This window comes from Balaenoptera borealis (assembly GCF_965194805.1).
Source record: "Balaenoptera borealis genome assembly, chromosome: 14".
In the NCBI taxonomy this organism is placed as follows: domain Eukaryota; kingdom Metazoa; phylum Chordata; class Mammalia; order Artiodactyla; family Balaenopteridae; genus Balaenoptera; species Balaenoptera borealis.
In genome coordinates, this window is record NC_138875.1 from 75,258,443 (window position 1) to 75,283,794 (window position 25,352).

Genomic DNA, 25,352 nt, shown 5'->3' on the forward strand with positions numbered 1-25,352 from the left:
TATTTATTGATCTAGCACAATTGTTCAAATAAGTGTTGAATGAAGGTGTAATAAAGTAAGTTGACATCTAGTGATTTCCTCCTATATTCCAGGAACTGTGTTGTCTTAAGACATATCGCTCTAGAATGTGAATACTATTATCCCCATTTTACCGATAAGGAAAGGGAAACAGAGGGTCAGCAAGGTGAAATCACTTCCTAAGATGACACAGCTAGCAAGTGGCAGAACAAGGATATGCATCCAAGGTTATCTGTCTGCAAACCCTGCATCCATTTATTCAACAAATATTTATTATAAGCTCACTATGTGCCAGGCACAAGGCAAAAATCTTTGCAGAGAGAGACAAACAACAATGTAACAAATAAATTATATAGTGTGTTACAAGGTGTAAGTGCTGCCAAAAAGATAGAACAGAGGAAGCGGGGGAGTGGGAGTGGTTTTTGGGTAATTTTGAATAGGGCAATCAGGGTAGCCCTCCAGCAGGTGATATTTGAGCGAAGACTCGATGGAGGTGTGGATATCGGCAAGAAGGCTTCCAGGAAGAGGGAATAGCTAGTGCAACATCATCCGGCTGGAAGGAAATGAATCAGTTGGCAAATCGGAGATTAGATTATAGGGGTGGAGGTGGGGAACAGATCATGTAGAGCCTTGTAGGCTATTTAAGTTTTAGGCTTTTTACTGAGGGGAAAATGGGGAGCCTTTAAAGAATTTTGAGCAGATGAGGAAATGATCCGACTTAGGTTTTAAAGGATCCCTTTGTTTCGATAGGGAGAAGAACAAACTGTAGAGGAAACAAGAGACCATTCTGTTTCTAAAACATGAGCAATTTTTTTTCTTTTTTTTTTTTTCATGAGCAATTATTTCTCAGCTCCACGTCATATTCTTTAGTTGCGACTTGACCGGAAGAAACGTGGACTCAGCTGGCAAACTCCAGCGCCTACACGAGAGCGGCTCCAGACCGCCAGAGGGAAGCATCTCTGAGAAAGATCCTCCACCACACAGCAGTGCCCTCCTTAAGTACCTCGTTTAAAGGAAGCTTCCTGTTGGTTGGAATGGCACCGATATCATCCAATGGTTGTCTGTATCAATACGGCTTCTCCAGACAGACGTTGACCCCAGCCAATAGATGGGGGCGCTGTCCGCAGCTTCTAATTGGCTGCTTCGTTTACCTATAAAACATGCAAGCCGGCGAGAGGCCCTCCTCTCGCCAGGCGTCCTGGAGTGAGGTTCGTTCGTACCGTGCAGTCTCACTCGGGACTGGCGGCGGGGAGGATGGGGCTTTTCGGGGATTCTTTGGAGGGGCGATTCGGGGCTGCAGGGTCTGGGCCTGTTTGGCCTGGGTCGTGGCGGCGGCAAATGCAGCCCCGGGCCGGGCCGGGGCGGCGGGCGCCCGCGCGTGGTCTGCTCCACGTGTGCCTTGGGATTGGAGCCCGCCATGTCGTGGGGACTTGTGTCGGGGTGTCTTGAGCTCCTTTTCTCTCTTCAGTGACATCGTCTTTAAACCCAGCGTGGCAATCCCTGACGCACCGCAGTGATGCCCAGGGAAGACAGGGCGACCTGGAAGTCCAATTACTTCCTTAAGATTATCGTAAGTGCGGGGTGGGTCCCAGCCGCCCACCGTGCTGCCTCGGCCCCGGGCACTAACAGGGACAATCAGCAGCCATGTGCTGAGTGCCTACTACCTCATTAGGCCGTTTTAGGCAAATCTCATTTAATCTTCCCAGTTTCCCGAGATCCGCGCCTCTCCCCCTCCCTGTGTTGCAGGTAAACAGGCTCAGGCACGCTAAGTGGCTCCTAGGGTGACAGCATTAACGCCCACGTCTGTCGGCTTCCAAATAGCGCTCATCGTACTTTTACTCCCCTGCCTCCTTGTTTGGGAAGGTCTGAGGCAATGAGTGACTCATTATAAAGAGTTAAGTTGTTGCATATTCAGGTCCTATTAGTCAAGAAACTAAACTTTAAGTGAATGCTTTCTCTTGGATGGCCTTGAGTTGGGTCTTCCCCTGCCTAGAAATGCTAACCATGCTGCTCTTCAGGCATTAGGATGCGTTGTAGAGTTTAGTCCATTGTATTCTTCCCCATTTATTCAGGGTTTCAGACTCACAGAAACTTAAAAGAATTGTAAAATGATCGCATACCCACAACTTAGGTCCTACAAGCAATATTTTACTATATTTGCTTTATGTTGTATTTTGAATAATTTAACCTTACTTGGAAGAGTATTTTTTTCTATTAATGCAGCTGATATGGTGAAACAGAAACATGCTTCATGGTTGGGAAAAATTAAAAATGAAAGGTACAATTAAAATTTTTTGATTGAATGTAGAAACATAATTTTCACCATTCATACTCAGCAAGCAAATCGTTGACAAATCTAGCGTTGTTTTAACTCGGGCAGCTGGCAGTAGGAGGAATTGTCCCAGTCTCTGAGACATTTCAAAAGCATAGAAGAAAGGGAGTGAGATGGAAACCAGTTATTGTGGGATTTGGTTTCTCTTACTCTCTTCCCTCTTTTGTCCTGTGAAACGTTGCTTGTTTGTGGCTTGTTTCTGTAGCAACTTCTGGATGATTATCCAAAATGCTTCATTGTGGGAGCAGACAATGTGGGCTCCAAGCAGATGCAGCAGATCCGCATGTCTCTCCGAGGGAAGGCTGTGGTACTGATGGGCAAGAATACAATGATGCGCAAGGCCATCCGAGGGCATCTGGAAAACAACCCAGCTTTGGAGAAGTCAGTTCATCCTCCTGGACATCTTTATCCGCCCTTCTCAGTGTCCTCCTCCCTTTTCCTGGAGAAGAACGGTGCTGGAAAGTGACCATCTCCCATAAACTTTTCTTTGCAGACTGTTGCCTCACATCCGGGGGAACGTGGGCTTTGTGTTCACCAAGGAGGACCTCACTGAGATCAGGGACATGCTGCTGGCCAATAAGGTAAGGGGAGAATCAGGTTGGTTGGAGAGACCTTATTAATTTTGGCTCCTTAAAAGCGACAAAACTGACTGTTCTTAGGTTGTGTCTGTGGAGAGAAGACTTCTCACTGTTTCTCATTTTTTTGTTCAGGTGCCCGCTGCTGCCCGTGCTGGTGCCATAGCCCCATGCGAAGTCACTGTGCCTGCCCAGAACACTGGTCTGGGGCCTGAGAAGACCTCCTTCTTCCAGGCTTTAGGCATCACCACTAAAATCTCCAGGGGCACCATCGAAATCCTGGTGAGTGGACCTGGCTTGCCAGCGCTAGCCGGGCTCGGTTGCTGCCGACCTGCTGGATGTCCAGGTGTTAACTGCCAACTCCCTTGTTCTTCAGAGTGATGTGCAGCTGATTAAGACTGGAGACAAAGTGGGAGCCAGTGAAGCCACGTTGCTGAACATGCTGAACATCTCCCCCTTCTCCTTTGGGCTGGTCATCCAGCAGGTGTTTGACAATGGCAGCATCTACAACCCTGAAGTACTTGACATCACAGAGGAAACTCTGCATTCTCGCTTTCTGGAGGTACACGCTGCCCATTCCAGGCCCTTCTTGCATTAATAGTTGAGAGCGTGTCTAGCTTCAGACTGAATCCTGGCCACGCAGCTGACTAGCAGTGTAATAACCAGGGACAGTTGTTTAATCTGTACCTCAGTTTCCTTGTCTGTAAATGGCAATAACAATATAAGATTGTTGAAGGATCTAATGAATTAATGAATGTAAAGCCTTAGAACAGTGCTGGGCACATGGTAAGGGCTGTTATTCTAGGGCGTGCAGTAAGGTATGAGATTTTGAGTAGTGTCAGTGAGTCAAAAGAGGAATGAGAAGATGAGGTAGTTAATACATCAGTGTTGCCAAGTACCCTGTCTTGGGAAGATGGACTCTTTCAGGGACTGTTCTTGCTTAGTTTTTGCCACTAATATATCCTCTAGTTAACAAATAAGGTGGTAGGAGATATAATTCCTTTTTTCTTGGATGAACGGAACATTGCAATTATACATACTCAACTCCAGTTACTTTTGGAAATCTCACTAGTGGATGAAATTCACATCTGGAACTAATTTAATGTTTTTCTCTCTTGGAATGCAATGGTTAATTTATATTTTCACAAGATGGTGGCTTTTGAAGTAAATGCCAACATCATGGTATAGGGAACGCCCATGTTGGGAATAACAGCCAAAAGCATTTATAAATTATTGGGTCTGAATTTCCCTGCCAGAAGCATTTGGTGTGGGGTGAAGTGTCCTGTGTGAGACTAATACACTAATCTAGCAAGTCTTGTTTGCTGTTGAGCTTTGCTTGGACTCAACAGCAAAGACATCACACCTGAAGTGTGATTTTTTTCTTTTTTTTTTCCTTCCTTCCACAGGGTGTCCGCAATGTTGCCAGCATATGTCTGCAGATTGGTTACCCAACTGTTGCATCTGTACCCCATTCTATCATCAGTGGGTACAAGCGGGTCCTGGCTTTGTCTGTGGAGACTGATTACACCTTCCCACTTGCTGAAAAGGTAAAAAAAAATCCACCAGGACCACAGCAGACCTGACAGTTATTAGCAGGAGGATAAAAAGCTGCCTGCTGAGTTAGTGTTTTTATAATAGTGTTTTATGTAGCAGATACATTTTTAAGAGTATAGATACCCTAGGGGGACTGGTTCCAGGGCTCCCCATGGACACCAAATCCATGGGTGCTCAAGTCCCTTGTATAAAATGGTGTTATGTTAAATAACGCTTCTAGGTTACTTACAATACCTAATACAATGTGAATGCTATGTAAATGGTTGTAAATACAATGTAACTGCAATGTAAATAATTGCCCCCGTGCAGAAAATTCAGGTTTTGCTTTTCGGAAATTTTTTCCTTTTTTTGATCAGCAGTTGGTTTAATCTCTGAATGTGAAACCTCTGGATACAGAGGGCCAACTGTATGCTTGAGGTTGGGAGGCAGGGGAGGCGTGTCCTCGACTTTAGAAATTACAAGAGACTTAAAGAGGGTTTAGTTAACAGGTAAGAGCTGGGCCTAAGACCACCAGGCTATACCCAAGCTGTCCTGTCTGGTCACTTCCAGAGGAAGATTTCACTGATATGGAAATTGGTCCTTAAAACTAGAGCTCTGTAGAGGCTGAAAGGTTGTGGGTAGTAGGGGGTGTAGATGACTATTTTGACCATGAACTTTTCCCCTTGCTTTAGGTCAAGGCCTTCTTGGCTGATCCATCTGCATTTGTGGCTGCTGCCCCCGTGGCAGCTGCCAGCACTGCTGCTCCTGCTGCTGCCGCCGCAGCCCCAGCCAAGGTTGAAGCAAAGGAAGAGTCGGAGGAGTCGGACGAGGACATGGGATTTGGTCTCTTTGACTAATCACCAAAAAGCAGCCAACTCAGCCAGCTTTATTTGTGAAACAAGGAAATAAAGGCTTACTTCTCTTTACAAGTCTCTGGATTTTTCATTTTGTGCATTTTGAGGTTATAGTTCTGTGTGCCAGAAACTAAAGCCATGGTAAAATCATAGAGCTTTATTTGGAGTTGACATTTGGTGTCTTCTGTGTAAGAAGTGAAGTACTGCTCTCCTAGCATCCTGTACTTTTTGTGGACCCAGCTTTAACTGTATTCTTATTAAATGGAATTGATTCCATGACCATCAGGCCACTATCCTGGGTCATTCCAAGATACTTTGAGTAGGGTGTCATATTGAGGTAAGCACTGGATGAGTGCTGCCAGGGTTTTTCAAACTGGGTGGTGATGTAATTAATGATGAGTTTAGTGGTGACCGTTATTTAAGGAGATAGAACGGCTGATGCTGTAGGTGTTGTGAATCTTAGGTTTCACTTATCGATTCGCACTGGGTCACCCAGTAATGTCCTAGTTGTAACCAGGTCTCAAAAGTTTGAAAGCCGTTGCTAACAGGGACGACAACTGAGCTGTGCAGACCGTATTTGAACTAGTTATGGAGTTGGCAGGTCTGCATGCTGAATAAAACTTAAGCAACTCTGGACCATGAGGCCCACTACCCGCAGCCTCCCACCCTGTGGCCTTGTCTTAAGGAGCTGTCCTCGGGCAGGCTCCTCTCTCAGCTCCAGAGTCCTCCCCTGACTGCCAGGTATACCCCTGTTTTTAACCCTCACATTGTCCACCGCTGGGGTACAAACTCTTAACAGGATAAGACACGAGTTGGCTGCCTGCCTTTTAGCGAGCTCAGTTCCTGTCATCAAGGAAACTCCTCTAGGAAGCATTTAGGACACACTTCTGTAAAATGGTCTTCACGCAGGAGAGGCTCACACGGGGGTGTCTGGGCCGGACCTGCGCACTCGTGGGTCGATGGCTGCAGGGCGGCCTCGCCGCGTTACAAACCCTCAGGGACCCTCGTCTCCCACGAGGCCGGGCTGAGAAAGGTCCTGGGGAGGAGGCCTTGATAGTCCCCGACGCGCACCCCGGTACCCAGTCCAGTTGCCCGCCTCGAAGCCCAGGCTGCCGCGGCCGCCATCCCGCCCGGGGGCGCCAGGCCCCGGGCCCCAACGGTATCCCGGCCTCGCTCTGCGGTGTGGGCCCGCGCTGTGACCCGGAAGCGCTCCGGAAGCGGTTCCGGAGTCAGCGCCGGCAGGATGGCGGCGGACACGCAGGTGAGGCGGGCGGCTGCGAGGCCAACGCGGCGGCGACTGGGCGCGGACGGCGGCGGTCGGGCCGGACCGCTAGTGCCGCTGGCGTAGGGGGCCGAGGGACGGCGGCTGCGGAGGGCGCGGTCCAGGGGCCGCTTTGGGCCGGTCCCTCCCGGACCCGGCTTCGTCCCGGCCCCCGGCCCGGGTGGCGCGGACCGGCCGCGGGCTCGAGGAATCAGGGACTCTGGTCTCGGCGGCTGGAACCCGTCAGGCCCTCCCCGATTCTGGAGTTGCCGAAGTTCCCCTTTAAAGTAGTCTCTACTCCATTTCTCCGAAGCCCTCCAGCAGTGAGGCCCGGCCAACGCCAACTCCCTCTTAAACTTTGTATTCAGCAAATATTTCTCAAGCACCTACTATGTGCAGGGATTTATAGCATATTCTATGGATTCATACAGATCTGAGTTGGAGTCTTGGTCAGTTTCAGTTTCTCTGAGACGCTGGGCAAGTTTCTTAACCCTGCCAATTCTCAGTCTTTTCATCCATAAAATGGGGCTAAACTAGTACCTGTCGTGTAGGGTTGTTGTGAGGAGTCAATGAAATAAAGTAGGGCTCCATATATGTTGATGGTTGTTATTAGATCCAGCGTTAGATAAAAGAACTGTCACAATTCAGGAAGAGTCTTGTCACCCTGAGTGTTATCACCTGTGAAGTACCTCATAGTTAAGGGAAGAGCTGGGGAAGACCTTTTTCCTCCACCCCATCCTCCTTTTAGCCATGTTTTAGGGTGAAAAGACAATATTATGGGAAAAGGAAATGGGTCTCTAAAGGACAGCGTGGCTCACTTGGGTATCGGGGTGAGGAGATTAATTGATTTTGATAGGGAGGCCCTGAGGCCAGAGAGTGACTCCTTAACCTGAGCATTCAAAAGATGCGAATTGCGAGTTTCCTGTGCAAGGGAGGGGCTGTTAATTTTTTTTTTCTTTTTTTAAAAAGTCAGGTTTTTTTTTTTCTTTTAATAATTTTTTTAAAATTTATTTATTTATGGCTGTGTTGGGTCTTCGTTTCTGTGCGAGGGCTTTCTCTAGTTGTGGCAAGCGGGGGCCACTCTTCATCGCGGTGCGCGGGCCTCTCACTATCGCGGCCTCTCTTGTTGCGGAGCACAGGCTCCAGACGCGCAGGCTCAGTAGTTGTGGCTCACGGGCCCAGTTGCTCCGCGGCATGTGGGATCTTCCCAGACCAGGGCTCGAACTCGTGTCCCCTGCATTGGCAGGCAGATTCTCAACCACTGCGCCACCAAGGAATCCCTTTTTTTTTTTTTTAATATTTATTTATTTAGGTGGCGCCGGGTTTTAGTTTCGGCATGTGGACTTTTTAGTTGCGGCTCGCATGTGGGGACCTAGTTCCCGACCAGGGAACGAACCCGGGCCCCCTGCATTGGGAGCGCAGTCTTACCCACTGGACCACCAGGGAAGTCCCAGGGGCTGGTAATTTGTTACAAGTTTGTTATAGTGAATCCTGGAAAGAAAAGCATAGTCTCTTGGGTATTTTGAAAAGGGTTGGGAGAATACACACTGACTGTGTAACATTAAAACTCAAATGCAAAAAAAATCTCTCCAGTGCTGTGTTGTTCAGTATGGTAGCTAGTTAATTAGTAGCCAAGAGGCTACTTAAGTTAGTTAAAATTAAATGAAATTTAAAATTCAGTTCTTCGGTTGCACTAGCCACATTTCAGTGCGCCGGTAGCCATATGTGGCTGGTGACTACTGCATTGTATAGTGCAAAAGAACATTTCCATCAACACAGAAAGTTCTACTGGACAGTGCTACTCTAGAGAGAAACCTGTGAACATTTAAGCTCTTTGCATCTGATCCCACCAGCAAATGACTTCTCTGAAGGATCTTCCTCAGTTTTATTCTGACAGGATCCCAAGTGGGTAACATTCATTTTCTGATTAAGAAAAAGAAGAGCCTTGAACCTGAAATGCTCTTTCATCTTTGGGGGAGAAACTATAGCCAGGAATTTAATATTAGCATGGAAAAACAGCTATGTGAGAATTTTAGGTAGAGGGTGGATTATATATATGCATCTATTTTTGCTATCTCCTCCAGCCTCACTAAAACTAGTAAAGAGTTGGGGAAAAAAATGAGAATGGGGAGCAGACAATAGCAGCAAACTTTTGGAAGCTAGAAAGTGATAAGTGGTAAAGGATTCAGCAGACCCAAGGGAAATGAATCCTAAGCCAAGTTAGGAAAGCTGAGAACCAACCTGATTTACGTTGCAGAATCTCTGACAGCTGGGAATTGGTGGTATCAGCTAACCTTTGGAAGTGAGGGTGAGTGGGGAGGGGCTAAGTTAGGAGGATTGGTTGAAAGCCCTTTTCAGATGCAGTCAGAGCCCCAGCTTTCTTTCTCCATCTTGGCAAAAGCCTGGAAGTTCTCTCTCTGGAGAAAACTTTTGTGTAAAACAGGACCACACAAAAGTGTGGGAGGTCCAATATCCACGGAAATCGTCAACAAAATAATTCAGCATACTTTCTGTGAACTGAAGCATGTGTTTTCAGATCAAAAATGCTCAGCACAATGGATGAAAACAGACTCACAACAAGGCACATTAATGTGAAATTTTAGAACCTTGGACACAAAAAGAAGATCTTAGAAACTTCCAGGGGGGAAAATCAGGTCTCAGACAAAGGATCAAGGACCAGAATGGCGTTGAGTTTCCCAACAGTACTGAAAGCTAGAACTCAGTGAAGAAAGGTCTTTAGTATTCTAGGAAAACTTCAACCTAGAATTCTGTACCCAGATGAACTTCAGGTGGGAGGCCAAAACATTTTCAAACTTGCAAGGACTTCACGAGATGGAGGATGTACTTTACCCAAACACAAGAAAGAGTACATTTTCAGGGTGATAAACTGAGTCCCAGCTGTAGGAGATCACCCACCAAATTGGGGCAGGTCGGAAAGCACTGGGAGAGGCTTCTTCAGGAAGATGGAATTTGGTAGAATACCTGGTCTGCCTAAATGTATTGAGATTTAGACAAGTGGCAGAAAGTTTGGGATTGAATTATTAATTAGAACAGATAAGGCAAACTGAGGTAAGGAGGGAATGGGCATTGGGAGCCGTTATTTAACTCCAGGGTTAATTTTAAAAAAGCTGTGCAAGAGAGTAAACAGTTTATTAAATGGAAATTGAATACCATTTGCATATAATGTAAATACTGAATTACTGGGCTAACCCATATTATGAAACAAAGGAATTGTGTCAGGGATATGGGGAGGGTCTCTGGTGGGGTCGAAGAGGGAGAGAGATCTTTGGTAGAAAGGCAGAAGTAGCAGCACAAGGAAATTATTTAGAGATATGGCGATAACTACCGAAATAATCAGCCAATATTGGTGAAAGAGATTGTCCTTGTGTGTGAGGGCATGCGACTGGTTTTTAGAGCAAACCTCCCAGAACTTTTTGACTCTTTAATTATATACGTGAATGACTATAAAAACAAGAGACAATATTAAAACAGATAATTTGTGTAGAAGACAGTTTTGGATATGATTTTATTAATTGCTAATAGAATTATAGCAGGGATTTATCTGTAAGAAGAACTCAGTACTATTTTATCTCTCTATGCACCCTTGAGTCTTATTCTACTAATAAGGCCTGTCCGTGAAATACCCTCAAAAGAAAAAGGGGGCGGGTGTTACCCACTTGGGTCTTATTATGCCCTGCTCAACTGCTGATGTATCCACAACCTGCCTGCTTTGTAGCCTGTAGAATATTGTTCAGGAGAAGATTTTCAGGAATATTTGCAAACCGCCCCTCTTTCTAGGTCTTATGCTGATGTCCCTGTGCAGGGGATGCAGTTGTGGTAACATGGATGGTGGTTGAAAGCTAAGGACTTGTTAGCATCAGTTTTTAGACCTGTTGGTTTCAGGTTTAGTTTCAGAAATGCAGGTGCTGTGGCCCGAAAGTCCAATCTGAGCAGTGGCTTCCTCTCTGGGAGTTGGTTTCTTCATCACTTGTGAAATGGGGATATGGTGCCTGTCTGGAAGGCTTGCTGGTAGTAGTAGCTGATTTTATGCTCGGGATGAGAGGTAAATGCTCTACATACAGTATCTCATTTAGTCTCTGTTTAACAGTCATGATGAAATGAAATGAAGGTGCTGTTACCTGCATTGTATAGATGGGGAATCTGAGGGTCAAGGAAATGATATGATTTGGCTGAGTTTCCACAGCTGGTAGGAGGCAGAGCTGGGATTCAATTTCTTAACCTTTTACCTGCTAGCCAACTGTGTTTATGACTTGACAGGATACTCCTTCTTATGGGAGGTTTACAAGAGATAATATAAAGGGAACATACCCGGCATTTAGTAGGCCCTCCCTAGATTTTGCATAGTTTGGAAGGGATATTTTCTGTCCTGAGGTCTTTGCCTTTGACCTTGCCTCTTTTTGTCCAAGTTTAAATGAAGTATATTGAGTGGCTGACTGGTTGGGTTAAAAGCAGTACATCTCACTCAATTGGGGGTGATTGTGTCCCCCAGGAGATGTTTGACAATGTCTGGAAACAGTTGGGGTCGCCGCAGCTGTGGTGGGAGGATGGGGTGCTGCTACTGGTGTCCATTGGGGGTAGAGGCCAGAAACGCTGCTCAAAATCCTACGATGTATAAAGGCAGCCCCCAAAGTCAGGAGTGTGGAGGTTGAGAAACCCTGGGTTAGAGAGAGCTTCACTGAGTTCTGCACCTCCCACAGCTCGCTCGCTCTCTCTGTCTCCCACCCGCCCCGCCACCACCCCCCGGCAATGTTTTGTAGTTTGCTGAAATTTTTCTCTGTGGGCTTGGTCTTCACAGGTTTCTGAGACACTAAAGCGTTTTGCAGGGAAGGTGACAACAGCCAGTGTGAAGGAACGGAGAGAAATCCTCAGTGAGCTGGGGAAATGTGTTGCTGGAAAAGGTATTTGTTTTCATTTCATTGATTTCATTTCAAACTAAATTGGGTTCTCTGTTTAGAACCATGGCCTTCTTTTCCCCTCACAGCAACTTCTGTCTTCACTGTCTATATTTGCTTGTTATAATCTGCACTGAAACAGTTGGGTTGGTGGAGAGTTTATCCTTCTAGGTGCCAAACCTTTTTACCAGTTTTAACCATTTTGATGGGAAATAGTTCTAAAAGATACCAACAATCTTTCTTAAGTGATTTATTGGATGGAAAAACATTTTCTTTTCTTTTCTTTTTTTAAAAATTAATTAATTTATTTATTTATGGCTGTGTTGGGTCTTCGTTTCTGTGCGAGGGCTTTCTCCAGCTGTGGCGAGCGGGGGCCACTCTTCATCGCGGTGCGCGGGCCTCTCACTGTCGTGGCCTCTCCCGTTGCGGAGCACAGGCTCCAGACGCGCAAGCTCAGTAGTTGTGGCTCACGCATGTGGGATCTTCCCAGACCAGGGCTCGAACCCGTGTCCCCTGCATTGGCAGGCAGATTCTTAACCACTGCGCCACCAGGGAAGCCCAGAAAAACATTTTCTTTATGACCGGGGGCACCATTTTTCCCAGTCAGTGTTCTGTGAAAACAAGCAAGATGGTATCAAGTGATTGGCCAGTAATGGATTCCAAGATCATGTAAGTTTGTGAGATGTCAGATTTTATTTTATTTCTTTTATTTTTAAATTTCTTTTATTTATTTTTGGCTGTGTTGGGTCATCGTTGCTGTGTGTGGGCTTTCTCTAGTTGTGGCTAGTGGGGGCTACTCTTCGTTGCGGTGTGTGGGCTTCTCATTGCGGTGGCTTCTTTTGTCGCGGAGCACGGGCTCTAGGCGCACAGGCTTCAGTAGTTGTGGCTCGTGGGCTCTAGAGCACAGGCTCAGTAGTTGCTCCGCGGCATGTGGGATCTTCCCGGACCAGGACTCGAACCCTTGTCCCCTGCATTGGCAGGAGGATTCTTAACAGCTGCGCCACCAGGGAAGCCCAGATGTCACATTTTAATCCAGTGTTTCCTTGAACTTCTTTTTTGCCAAAAACCTGTTCAGGGTCTGGGCAGCACATTTTGGGAAATGCTGAGCACATGTAGTTATCCTGATTCTGCACCATAACCCGAGGGCTCTTGCTGCAAATTATGGGGCATGTATAAGACTAGTGTGCCTTCAACCAATAAATGCTCATTAGTTTTTGAGTTTCCTTTTGGTGTGTTTTTACTATACAGCATTGGTTCTCAGAATGTGGTCCCTAGACCAGCAGTATCAGCATCACCTTAAAACTTGTTTGAGATACAAATTCTCAGCTCCACCCCAGAGACTCAGATTCACCAAAACCCTGCAGGTGGAACCCAGCGTCTGTGTTTTAACAAGCCCGCAGGTGATTCCTGTGTTTGCTGCAGTTTGAGAACCATGGCGGTATAGAATTGGGTCTCCGTTTCTGTCAGCTTTCACTTCTTGTTAGGAAAAAGCCTACTTCCTACCACCCTCTTACCCCCATTCTCATTCGCTGCTTCTGATCTACTGTTGCCTGGTTACATACCCAAGCTTGTTAAAGTGTGTAAATTAAGTAAATTGCTGTTTGTGAGCTTCTGAGAGATTCTCCTGTGGATCAAAAGTTTAGCATATGAGTGTTATGGCACCTTCAAAAGTCTTTCTGGTCACTTCTGAACAGAGTTCTAGTTAGAGAAGGCTGCCATGTGACAGATGCTAGCTGGACTCCCTGAACCATAATGGCTGACTCCCTGCTAAGTAACTGCTGAATACTACACTTTTCCCCATTTTGTGGAGTAAGGAGTTCAACATGTGTGGGTGAAGTTTATGAACTACTGAGGGCCTTTTCAGGGTGATTTTACTCTTCAGTCACCCTGAAATTCTACAATTCAGGGTGAATTACGTTTGTAAAATGTTTAGTAGTCTTTGATATACAAGTTGATTGGGGGAAGTTAACCTCCCATATGAAATCGTTAATTCTCAATTTCCTAATTTTGAGTCTGAGGAGGAGTCGTTGCATAGTGATAGCTCTTCTGGCCTCTCCTTCTGTTAGGGTAGCAAGCAGGTCACCAGGTGAGTTCATCAAAGGTGGTGCAAGGTGTTTTCTGCCAGGGCGAGGAGTTGAAGTCTTCCTCAGAGCTGTCAATGCGGATGGTCGGCCTGGCTCAGCCCAGTCTGGCCCTGAGGCCTCTGATGCTCTCCTCAGTCCCGCCTCCCTGTACTTGAAGCCTGAGACTCTGAGGCGGTGTCTGCTGTGCCTGATCTTTCCAGTCACAGGCGTCCAGTGCAGAGTCAGAGGTGACGGGCTCTGCGTTCTGGCCATGGCTCTGCCACTTACAGGCTGTGGGACCCGGTTCAGGTTACTTAACCTGTGGGCCTGTCTCCTTGGAGTGAGGAGTGAATGAGAACACATGGGGACGGTGCTTGACTCGGTGCCTGGCTCTGGTCAACGCCCAGTGTCTGTTAGCTGTTATTACTACTGTTCTCTTAGCCACAACCTGGTCCCGGCTCCAGTCACTCTTCTCCTCCGTTACTTAGGTAGCCTCAAATCAGATGGACCAATACCAGGCTCAGGGCCCTGGGGGAGCTGGGTGCCCACCCCTCCTTCATTCCCCATGCCCCCATCATTCGGGTGCCTGAAGTGTGAGGCCCTGTGCAAGCCCTTTGTGGGCCTCCTGCTCTCGGTGCCTCCCACGCTGGTCAGTCTGACACTCAGCATACATTTCCCCCTGTCAGACCTTCCCCTCTTTGTCTGCGGGCTTCAGTCTGGCATGCAGAACCTGTCACAGGTTGGCTCTCCATTATTGAGCACTATTGTTTCACCAGTTTCTCTTTCACTCAGCTGGCGTGCTTGGTTTTCCATGCCTTGGTTTCTTCATCTTAAAAATGAGCTCAATTGCAGTACCCACCTTACAGGAATTGAGTTAATGTATATAAAATGCTTAGAGCAGGGCCTGGTGCCTCATGAGCACTGGTTAAGTGTCGGTGTTGTTATTCCTCCTCCTCCTCATGCGCCCTGCACAGGCATTGTGCCTTCTTATCCCGTGCACTTCTGCTCATGTTGTTAACACCACTCTGCATGCAGGCCCCTCTTTCCATTTGTCCACAGCCTACTCACGTGTTAGGCCAAGCTTCTGTGTCCTTAAAATCTTCAGAAACCTCTCTGTTATAGGTGTTCTTCTCTTTTCTTATCCCTCATAGTACTTAAGTTTTGTCCTATGTTTTAAAACCAATTATTAGAACGTACATAAAGAAAAGTACACATGTCATAAGTGAACAGGTGGCTGAATTATCACAAACTAAACACAGCCATGTAACCAGCACCCGGATCAAGAAGCAGAACATTTCCTGTACTCTAGCACCTCCACTCGACAGCATGTTAAATTTCGAGGCCACTTGTCTTGCCTTAGTTTCATTCATTTAACAGATGTCTGTCTGAGAGCCTTCCCGTACTAGATGTTTCTTTAGAGTCTTTAGAGTCATTACTTTTTCCTGTTGGGAATTCTATCTCAAACACCCGGGGAGTGTCCAGTGGGCAGAGATCATGTCAACAGAATGCCTGGCTCCAGCAGATGCCCAGGAAGTAGATTTTATTGAGTAGATTTTATTTTATTAACCTCTGTGTAATCTTTGGTTTTAGATCTGCCGGAGGGAGCAGTGAAAGGCCTCTGCAAATTATTCTGCTTGACTCTGCATCGATACAGGTGAGTCCCGATCAAAGGCCCAGTGTCCAGAGCAGTTTGTGCAGAAATGTGGTATAGGGTAGTGGTTAGAGCCCAGGCTTTGGAGCCAGACTGCCTGGGTCCTGGGCAAGTTACTGAACCTCTCTGTGCCTCAGTTTCCTCATCTGCAGAACAGGGATGATGCTTTTACCTACCTCATAGGTGGTTGTCAGTAAGAGTCAAGTTCTTGGAACGTTGCTTGCCACGTGGAGTGCTCAGTCTCTACACTGGCACCGGTCATGTGTGTAAAAGCATTTGGCCTAGTTTGAGGCCTATAGTAAGTGTTCCCTAAATGTAGATGTTGCACTTATAGCCTTAAGGCTCATTTGCCCTTATTAGATGCTTCTAGAACTCTAAGATGAGGTAGATTTATCCAGTTACTTCCTAATCCCGTCATCTATGACCCACTGGAATACAGTGCAGTCTAATTTTCCTGAGAAAGACCAGGCTTGGCCTAAGCCCCCCACCCCTGCCCCGCGTCCACATGTTCACCTTCCCCTTCTTTCCTCCTTCTAGAGATGCAGCCTCACGCAGGGCTCTGCAGGCAGCAATCCAGCAGTTGGCTGAGGCCCAGCCGGAAGCCACTGCTAAGAACCTTCTGCACTCTCTGCAGTCTTCAGGCATTGGCTCCAAAGCAGGTGTCCCCAGGTAAGAGGTAAAGGTGGTGGCCCACTGGGGGTTGGTGGAGTCCTACTCGTGAGAAGCCGGTGCAGACGAGCAGGCGTGAACATGCCTGCCCCTTTCCCCTTTGCAACTCTGAGGGGCGCCGGCAGTCTGCCTTCGGAACGGACGGAGAAGCCAAGATGTTAGGCCCAGCAGAGAAACCACTTTCCTGAGGAACAGGGTTGGGAAACCAGTGGAAGTAAGGCCATTTTAAGGAGAAACCAAATGCCCACTAGGCACTGAATGGAGGAAACCATCCTTTTGATTTATAGTTGTGAGTGCTAAGAGGTGGGAGTTTGGCACTCCTTGTCCTGAGTTGTCACAGATGATTTGTGGGGAACAAGTTTCCAGTTCCAGTTAGGTCAGTGGAGGGTCTTGCATAGCAGGCAGGGCCTTGCAGTGAGCATTTGTCCTCAAGATGGAGGCTGCTGCTCTGACCTCATCCCTCCCCTCCCCTCCCCTCTCAGTAAGAGCAGTGGCTCGGCTGCCTTGCTGGCCCTGTCCTGGACCTGCCTACTGGTGCGCATTGTCTTTCCCTCGAGAGCCAAGCGGCAAGGAGACATCTGGAACAAACTGGTAGGTTCCCCGGGTCTTTGGAGTCATGCCGGTCAGCTCTCTGCACAGAGTTGGGACATGTTTAAGCACCTTCTCTGGCCAGTGCTCTTAGTGCTGGGTGACCAGGCACTTTGAGTTACCCTGAGGTGTGTGACTTTGGTGGATGGGCATGAGTGCAGCATAATAACATTCGTCTATTTATCAAATATCTTTGAGCTTTCCTGGGTCAGGCATGGTGCTAGGCCCTGGGAATACAGTGATGAGCAAGAGAAACGTGGCCCGTGCCTTCATGGCATGTGTGGAAGACGTGACAGGCCAGAATGGGGAAGACAGGCAGAAAACAAGTAAACCAGAAAATACCAATTCTCTCCTCCCGTTCTATGCCTGCTCCTTCCACATTCCCTATCTTGCCTTTCAGCATGTCTGCTAACCAGAGATGGCCCAATAGGCCAGGTTGGGAGATTCTTTTGAATGTCTAGATATGCTTAGTGGAGGGCAAGAGGGATGGTCTTATAGTTTAACAAAAAAGGAGTCTGAGGATCTTGGTATGGATTTGACTCTTGGCCATGAGATTTGGCTAGATACCTAATTTCGGAGCCCATTTCCCATTGCTGCAAAAAATGGGGAAAAGTACCACTCATCCATCCACCTCCAAGAGTTGCCATGAAGATGGGCTCAGAAGAGGTGTGAAAGGGCTGTAGAAACTTACAGAGGGCTGTGCAGGTAAATGAGGAGTGAGCACCTCTGCCTGACACAGCCAGCTCGTAAGACTTATTGAGGCCTCATCCCTGGGAGCTTATCCAGCATACTTCTGGGGATGACCATAGATTGGCCATCAGCAATTGATGGAAGGATAAGAACACTGAAACCTCACAGGTAGTGGATATGCTGGAAAACCACCTTCAGAGTGTGGGTTCCATTGTTACCAGAAAGCCTTCTTGTAAGATGGTTTATCATGGGCTCCCTCACTAGCATGTCTCCAATGAATTCTTATAACCGTTATCCAAGGTAAGTCAGTGTGGGTTAGTGAGTGGGAGGGGTCAACCCTGGAGTGTTGTGTTTATGGGACAGGATGCGTCAGGAGCTTGAAACCGTGGTGGTTTTTCTGTGTCTTGAATCTGGGTTTTTCCTTTGCTCATTGCTGATGTTGACTATACACATAGGAGTAGTTCATTCAGTCCCTTAAGTATTTGTTGAGGGCCCCCTGCGTGTCGGGTGCTGTTCGAGGAGCTGAGGCTGAAACAGGGGACAGGTGAGAGGACCTTACTTTCTCATAGAGCCTTCAGTCGTGGGGAGAGGGTGGACACAAACAGGTCCACATATAAATGACAAGGTGTAGAGTCGTGCAGCAGAAAAGCAGGCAGGAGGATAGAGAGAGTGGGTGGGCGGTGATGGTGGGAGGAAGGCCTTTGGAGGAGGTACCATTTGAGCAGAGACCTGAAGGATATGAAAGAAAAAACCATGCCCAGATTAAGGTTAGAATGTTCTAGGAAGAAAGAACAGCAATATAGTTCTGAATGTGATATCAGCAAGCTTAAAAAGCTATTTTAATAATAATTTTTTTAAAAAACGGTTCAGTATTCAACAGGTGTAGAATGATATACCAGTTTCCTTCCCACCCCTTCCCTAGCCATCTCGGTCCCCCTCTATTACTAGTTTCTTAGGTAGTAGAGGTATTCTCTGTGTATATGACTAAATAGACCTTTTTATACAAGTGGTAGCATACATACAAACTTTTTTCTTTCGCCTTGTGTTTTTTTCTTTAACTGGATTTAGAATTTGTTCCAGAGTATTTATATAGAGTTTCTCATTCTTTATGACTATTTACTAATCCTTTGAGTGGATGTACCACGGTATATATAACTAGTTCCCTGTTTATGACCATTAATGTTGTTACAATCTTTTACTATAAAAAATGTTGCCATGAATAACTTTGTACATCTGCCATTTTGTACACATGCAAATGTGGAATTTGGCAGACTTCTTAAGCATGCCTTTTTTCTCAGGGTGGCAGTCCACACTGCTCCAGTGACCTTGGGTGTTCGTGGCACATACAGTCTCTGTGAGGCTTTTTAATTGAGCACCTATTAGGTGCTTCACTCTAGGTTGGATAGTGGGCCCCCCCACAGGCAGGATCAGCATATCAGTGTTCACTTCTGTATCCACAGTGCCTAGCATAGTGCCTGCCACTTCATCAGCGTTCATTGCTTGTAGAATTAATGAAGGAATAGTCAAGGCAGATGAAGAAATATATGAAACAGAGTGCTTATCCTTTTCCCACATGGCACTTAACCTTGCTGGAATTATGTATTCATTTGTGTGTTTATTTGTTTAGTATCTTTTTCTCCCTCTAGACTATGAGGTGCATGAAAGCAAGGACCATGTCTGTCTTATTCTCCAGGTGTTTTCATTGTCTGACTCATAGTAGGTGCTCAACAAATACTTATTAAAGAAGTGCTTGAGTGAACAGATGTAATTCCAGGACAGGGTTAAGTGGCGGCGGGGGGGGCCAGGGGGTGGAGGGAAGAGGATCTGGCTGGAATTGAGTGGGAGAGGCCTGGCGGAGATGACCTCAGGTTCTGGCGGGCCTGACGAAGGTCTTGGGCAGGCTATGAGGGCCATGGGACCTCCGCTCCCATTTCACGTCCGGACCTGAGCCTCCCTGTCCCTGCAGGTAGAGGTGCAGTGTCTGCTCCTGCTGGAGGTGCTGGGCGGCTCCCACAAGCACGCCGTGGATGGTGCTGTGAAGAAGCTCACCAAGCTGTGGAAAGAGGTGACAGGAGGCGGCAGGGTGGCGGGCATTTCTTCTTCCGCACCACCTCCACTGCCGTCTGATACACCTGCTTTACCCATTCCTCTTCAGAACCCGGGGCTGGTGGAACAGTACTTGTCAGCCATTCTCAGCCTAGAACCCAACCAGAACTATGCAGCCATGCTGGGGCTGCTGGTGCAGTTCTGCACAAGCCACAAGGAGATGGACGTGGTCAGTCGGCACAAGGCAAGTGGACTCTCTGGAGGAAAGGAGGGGGAGCTTGTTTTGCCCTGGTGGCCCCAGCTGCTGGCCTTATCTGAAGTTTGTTGGTTTTCTCACCTGAGACCCCGGCCTTTCATGGTGATATAAGAACTTCAAGGAGTTGGAAAGTTTCCCCTCCAGTTGTGGCTTGGGATGGATCCTGCCATAGTTAACGGGATGATGATTTACCTGTTCATGCAGTCATTTATTCACCCACCACTGAGCATCTGCCTTGTGCCAAGCTCTGTGCCAGGTGTTGGGGATGCAGCAGTGCGTGAGGGAGCTGTGATCCCTTCCCCGGGCGGGACTGAATCTGAGGCGGCTGCCGTTAGACAGATCATCATCTCACTATCTCTGTGAGACACGCTGCAAAGGAAAAGCGCAAGAGGCTGTGATACTCTGTGGTTGGGACTTGCTCCCAGGAGCCATGGAAAGCTGTGGAAGGCTTTTAGATGGGGAATGACATGATCAGTGGGATCTTCGTGCTTGACACCGTGACATTTGGGGCACCGATTGGTATTTTTTAGAAGCACTCCCACAAGAGGGATCTCAGAACGTCAGGGTCTAACCAAGTCTCTGTATTCCCTAGAGTGCCCTGCTGGATTTTTATATGAAGAACATCTTGATGAGCAAAGTAAAGCCTCAGAAGTATCTGTTGGTGAGTGTGAGGTGGCCCTTACTCACCTGGGCAAGCTAAATCCCATTTTAAATTCTGTGATTCAGAACCATCCTTTATTCTTGGTCTGTTCCCACGAAGGCTGGGTGCCTGACTCCTTTCTCTTTGTAGGATAACTGTGCCCCTCTGCTCCGATACATGTCCCACTCGGAGTTTAAGGATCTGGTATTGCCCACCATACAGAAGTCCTTACTGAGGAGTCCAGAGAATGTTCTTGAAAGTAGGTTCCTGCCAAACAGGATAGTGGGAGGGAGGTGAAGTTGCCTGATAAGCCGGGTCCCCACTACTTGGCAGCAGGAAGTGCTCGGGGCGGGGGGAGATGTATTCACTGTTTACCTCATTGGGCCCTTGGGAGAGAGATCAGGGACCCTTTTGAGAGTATGTTGAAAGTAATGGACCCTCTTGCTGGAAGAATGCACAAAAGTATATGCACTTAAAATACTGCATACATTTTTGGAGGTCTAAGAACCTTCCGGAAACCAGGTTAAGAACCTCTGCTCTAGACAGTTTAACCTTGGTGTGGAGGTGGCACTTGAAACCATAGGATATGAGAGTTGAGTCTCTGTCTCTTTTTATCTTGGTAAGAGGTGTGGGTGGAATGTCAGAGGGGCAGTTTTTTGCTGATTGGGATGGGGCAGTATACAGCTTTACAGCAGAGCTGTGGGACAAAGGTGTGACCACCATGTGACCATACAGAGATGAAGAGTGTCCTATGTGTCTACACAGCAGGCCTGAGCATTGGTTGGGGAGTCAGGCAGAAACGGGCATTTCCCCTGGAGGCCAACATGGTGCGTGCTTTCTGTCCCCCTCAGCTATCTCCAGTCTGTTGGCATCAGTGACTCTCGATCTCAGCCATTATGCCCTGGACATCGTGAAAGGACTGGCTGGTGAGTGTCCCAACCCCTCTCCAGCCCCTGGAACGGCACCTTGGGTTTTGGTTGTACTTGTCCCTATTGTACAAAAAGGGGTAGGAGACAGCTCAGTTTAGAAATAAACTACAGTTGCATAGTTTCTTTCCTGAGATCCTTTATAATGAGAACACAGAGCCAGGATTGAAGAGTTGGGAGCAGGGAAGACAAAGATGAGAGCCTGGCTACCCAGCTCTCGGCAGCTTCTGAGCTGCGGCTCTCCGTGTCCAGGTCAGCTGAAGTCCAACAGCCCCCGCCTGATGGATGAAGCCGTGCTGGCGCTGCAGAACCTGGTCCGCCAGTGCAGTGACTCCTCGGCGATGGAAGCCCTGGCCAGGCACCTGTTTGCTATCCTCGGAGGTGGGCAAGTCCTTCCCGGGCATGCCGATGGCCAAGGTGTGGCCTCTGGCATTCCTTGGGCACCGGGACCTGATGGGGGCTTGGTGCTCTGAGTTTGCTCATGTCAAGAATGAACAGAAGCATGTGCAGATCAATGTGGATGGGGGTGATCTCAGTTTTTAAGCATAGGCATTATCGTGTGCATAGGGGGAAAAATAGAGGGAAATACACCAAAATGTTAATAATATTTTAGGTAGTGGGAACATGGGTGATTTTTAGATGTTGCTTTTATATTTTTTTCTGTTTGTCACATTTTCTGCAAGAACATATTATTTATTTCTTTAGTTAGAAAAAAAAAAAAAAAGCCAGTACATGTGATGTACATGTAGCATGTTAAGCCCAGCTACACGATAGAAAGGCTGCTTCTGGAATCAGAAACTGTATCTTGATGTCACACACATGACTACCTTATTCACCCCCTCGGGAAATGTGGCAGATACGAATTTTGAATCTTTGCTATCTCTCCTCTCAGGCTCGGAAGGAAAACTAACTATTGTAGCCCAGAAGATGAGCGTCCTCTCAGGTACAGAATTTCTCCACGGGTAGTAGGAAGTGTAGTTGTAGATGAGGTGTAACGTAACTGTTAGGTAAGGTGAGTCCGTTGGATCTTGACACCTCTGACAGTTTTGGACATCCCAGTCTGGCTTCCGTGAAAGGCAGGACGTCTGACGGGGGATTGAGTGGGGGTTCAGTCATGGCCAGAGGAGAGACATGGCTGCTGGGGAGGTGGGCAGCGACAGGAAGACTGGTGTGTCGGCAGTTTTGGGCTGAGCAGGGAATCCCCTGCCTTCCAGGGATCGGGAGTGTCAGTCATCACGTGGTGGCCGGGCCTTCCAGTCAAGTCCTGAGTGGGACCGTGGCTGAGCTGTTCATCCCCTTCCTCCAGCAAGAAGGTAATTGTGCACCATGGTGAGGGTGCAGCCTGGACCCATCCTTGACCCCCGGTTTTCACAGTTGGAGCCTGCCATGAACCCCTTCTGAAGGCCCTGCTTCCTATCCCTGAAGCATCACTGCTTCCTCTCCCTTTACTCCTACTTGCTTTCGCATGCAACTGGCAGTGATGTGACGTGGGTCTAAGACATAGGGCTGACTGGACTTCCGCTTCTTGCCCTAGTTCACGAAGGCACCTTGGTGCACGCCACCTCTGTCCTGGCTCTCTGGTGTAACCGGTTCACCACAGAAGTGCCCAAGAAGCTCACTGAATGGTTCAAGAAAGCCTTCAGCCTTAAAACCTCCACCTCTGCAGTGAGGCACGCCTATCTGCAGTGCATGTTGGTCTGCTTCCGAGGTGAGATTCTTCCCTCACAGAGGTGATCGAGGTGATCTTCAGGGCGTCATCACCGTTCCAGGCTTTCCCTTTCGGTCCAGCTTTTTTTGCATCATTTCCTCCTGAGCCACTGGGAGCATCTAGCTTAGTCATCCATAAAGCCTAGAATCAGAGCCCAGTCTTCACAGATTCTGGCTTCTCCTCCTTATCAGACCTTCAGAATACAAAGTTTTATTCAGAGAGGACCCACAACCAGAACCTGGCACTCCGTTTTCTGAAATCATGGAGAAATGATTCTGATAAGACTGATTTATAAGGTGTAAATTATATAATCTTTACACTGGACCTATTAGAAACAACCACTGCCCTCGCTTCAGTGCTAACAAACCTGTCATTTGGGCATGAGCATCTACCTCCTTCCCAAGCACAGCGAGGGGAAACTTCTAATCTGTAAGAGCTTGATCCCCAAGGTGAAAATCTCTAATATTGATGTCCACCTCTGAGATGGGCTCGTATTTCAGTTAAAGTTTAAACTTATGATGACTGGGTTTAAAAAAGTGTTTAGGAGACTCCAGAGCTGCCCCTAGAGAGGTGACCCCCCCTCTGTACAGTGTCTGTACTTGTGTATCAGTTTGCAGTTTTGCTGCACTGATCGAACTTGATTTTAGATTGAGTTCTAAATAGCCAAGTCTTGGTTTAACCTAGTCTCTTTAGCTTGAGCTAGTTCTGCTTGATACTTCAAAAACAAACATAAACCTTTAAAATACACATTTCTTGGATTCAAATCCATGGCATCATCCAAATGAAATACTTGTTTCACTGTGAAATACTCTACATACCAATTTAGTAATTAAGAAAACATGGGTTGGGACTTCCCTGGTGGTCCAGTGGTTAAGATGCCATGCTCCCAATGCAGGGGGCCCGGATTCGATCCCTGGTCGGGGAACTAAGATCCCACATACTGCAACTAAGCCCGTGCACCGCAACGAAGACCCAGTGCAGCCTAAATAAATACATACATACATACATACATACATACGTACATACACACATACATACATGGGTTTAGCTATAGTTTTAGTAGGTTTCTACTTTTTTTTTTTTTTTTTTTGAACAGAGTTTAGTTCATAGCTCAGCAGATTGATTGGTTCTGGTTTTGGGATTTGGGTCCGGAGGTTGTCTGGTGTGGGAGAAGAGCCCCAGAGAGAAATTAGTCAACTTGAGGTTTGCCCTGGCTCTCCCTCAACCAGCTGTGTGGCCTTGGGCAACTCACTTCACCTCTCTTGGTCTGTTTCCTTATCCATCAAGTGAATACCTGGACTATTGGATTAGTAAGGCCCCTTCTAGCTCTAGCTTTATGGTTGTAAAGTTTGATTTAAGCCCTAGATTCTAATTCCACTTATTTGAAAGGTAACTGAAGGGTGTTAGCCAGTTCAGACATGGGCGAATAACTCCTTTCTCAAGTAGTCTTGCCATCCTTGCGATTGGGGTGTTCTGTAAGGTGCTGGTCCTATCTCCACAGGTGACACACTGTTGCAGGCCCTGGACTTGTTGCCCTTGCTCATCCAGACAGTGGAGAAGGCAGCCTCCCAAAGCACTCAGGTTCCCGTAGTCACCGAAGGGGTCGCTGCTGCCTTGCTGCTCTCAAAGCTTTCGATGGCTGACTCACAGGCTGGTAAGAGTCCAGAGATGTCCAGGATGCTAGCAGACAAGGGCCTCTTTCAGAGTCCTTGGGAGGAGTGCCTTGATATTTAGGATTTTACAGGATTAGCTTGGCCGCTTACCACACTGGGCAGCTGTAGGGCCACTTGTCAACTGCAGGGATGGATTTTATCTACAAGCCCCTGTCCCGGAGCATTGGAGCACCAGGGCAAAGGAGGACAGTGACAGAGTCCCCTGGCTGCACTCCCACTGCACAGTGCAACGCTGAGGCTCGTCCCTGCAGATGATAAGTGGGACTTTGTTTTTAATTGGTTATACATTTATAGGGTATAACATTAAAAGCTTCCCCTTAGCCATCCTGTCTTCCAGCCACTAAGTTTCCCTCCTTGGATAGTATTAACCAGTTTCGTGTCTAGAGATGGTCAATGTGTAATTGCCGAAACATGCTGGGTAACATACTATACATGCCATATTGTGTACTGAACACATCTTGGAAAAGATTCCAAAATCAATACAACAAAAAGAGCTTTCCTTTTTTTGTGGCTACATGGTATTCTGTGCTTGTTTAGTCTACATCCTACTCTGCATGGGGACATAGCTGAACTTAGTCCTGTGGTTAGAAATGGATTTCAGCTCTTTTCATATAATTGTGTGCCATCTGACTATATGCCAAGGCACTGGGCTACTTCTGTGGCAGGGAGGCAGAACATGACCCTGTTTCAGCAAATTTTAAGCTGCTTTACTCTACCGGGAGAGAGGATATACAAAAGTTATCTGTTGTTTAAGGCAAAATGTGGCATAAGAGCAGTTTTGAAGGAGGGATTTCTTTTAGTTGAGGGGTTGGGTGTCAGGAAAAGCTTCACGAAGGAGGGAGCATTCGAACTAGGGCCCTGAGGGCTAGAAGGGTTTTCACTAGCTGGCCCAGTGTGAGTTCAGACGAGGGAAGGGCGGGGAAAGCACCACATGTGGACCTCAAGTAGTTCAGCCT

At 47.3% G+C, this 25,352-nt stretch overlaps 2 protein-coding genes across 2 annotated transcripts in view; both read left to right on the forward strand.

Annotated features, from left to right (window-relative positions):
* Nucleotides 1-1,135: 1,135 nt before the first annotated feature.
* RPLP0 (ribosomal protein lateral stalk subunit P0) lies at nt 1,136-5,384 on the forward strand. Its single transcript, XM_082353711.1, has 8 exons — nt 1,136-1,226; nt 1,487-1,588; nt 2,556-2,731; nt 2,844-2,931; nt 3,061-3,207; nt 3,302-3,487; nt 4,332-4,472; nt 5,151-5,384. Exons 2-8 carry the CDS (start codon nt 1,535-1,537, stop codon nt 5,313-5,315), a joined length of 957 nt encoding a protein of 318 aa, XP_082209837.1. The 5' UTR covers nt 1,136-1,226; nt 1,487-1,534; the 3' UTR covers nt 5,316-5,384.
* Nucleotides 5,385-6,461: 1,077 nt separating this feature from the next.
* The window catches only part of GCN1 (GCN1 activator of EIF2AK4), a 56,328-nt gene continuing 37,437 nt past the window's right edge, over nt 6,462-25,352 (forward strand). Inside the window, exons 1-15 of the mRNA XM_082353652.1 lie at nt 6,462-6,573; nt 11,390-11,492; nt 15,140-15,203; nt 15,738-15,869; nt 16,352-16,460; nt 19,114-19,212; nt 19,303-19,437; nt 20,042-20,110; nt 20,240-20,348; nt 20,941-21,015; nt 21,268-21,396; nt 21,908-21,958; nt 22,230-22,328; nt 22,550-22,723; nt 24,225-24,377. Of these exons, the coding sequence (XP_082209778.1) occupies nt 6,556-6,573; nt 11,390-11,492; nt 15,140-15,203; nt 15,738-15,869; nt 16,352-16,460; nt 19,114-19,212; nt 19,303-19,437; nt 20,042-20,110; nt 20,240-20,348; nt 20,941-21,015; nt 21,268-21,396; nt 21,908-21,958; nt 22,230-22,328; nt 22,550-22,723; nt 24,225-24,377 (1,519 nt within the window). The 5' untranslated portion in view covers nt 6,462-6,555. The remainder of the gene's footprint in view (nt 6,574-11,389; nt 11,493-15,139; nt 15,204-15,737; nt 15,870-16,351; nt 16,461-19,113; nt 19,213-19,302; nt 19,438-20,041; nt 20,111-20,239; nt 20,349-20,940; nt 21,016-21,267; nt 21,397-21,907; nt 21,959-22,229; nt 22,329-22,549; nt 22,724-24,224; nt 24,378-25,352) is intronic.

What these genes read in the sequence shown, in the direction of transcription:
- RPLP0 (XM_082353711.1), top strand. Translation starts at nt 1,535, where the DNA reads ATGCCCAGGGAAGACAGGGCGACCTGGAAGTCCAATTACTTCCTTAAG. An exon ending in ACATGCTGCTGGCCAATAAG is followed by an intron (nt 2,932 to 3,060) that starts GTAAGGGGAGAA and finishes TTTTTTGTTCAG; the next exon opens with GTGCCCGCTGCTGCCCGTGC. An exon ending in GGGGCACCATCGAAATCCTG is followed by an intron (nt 3,208 to 3,301) that starts GTGAGTGGACCT and finishes CTTGTTCTTCAG; the next exon opens with AGTGATGTGCAGCTGATTAA.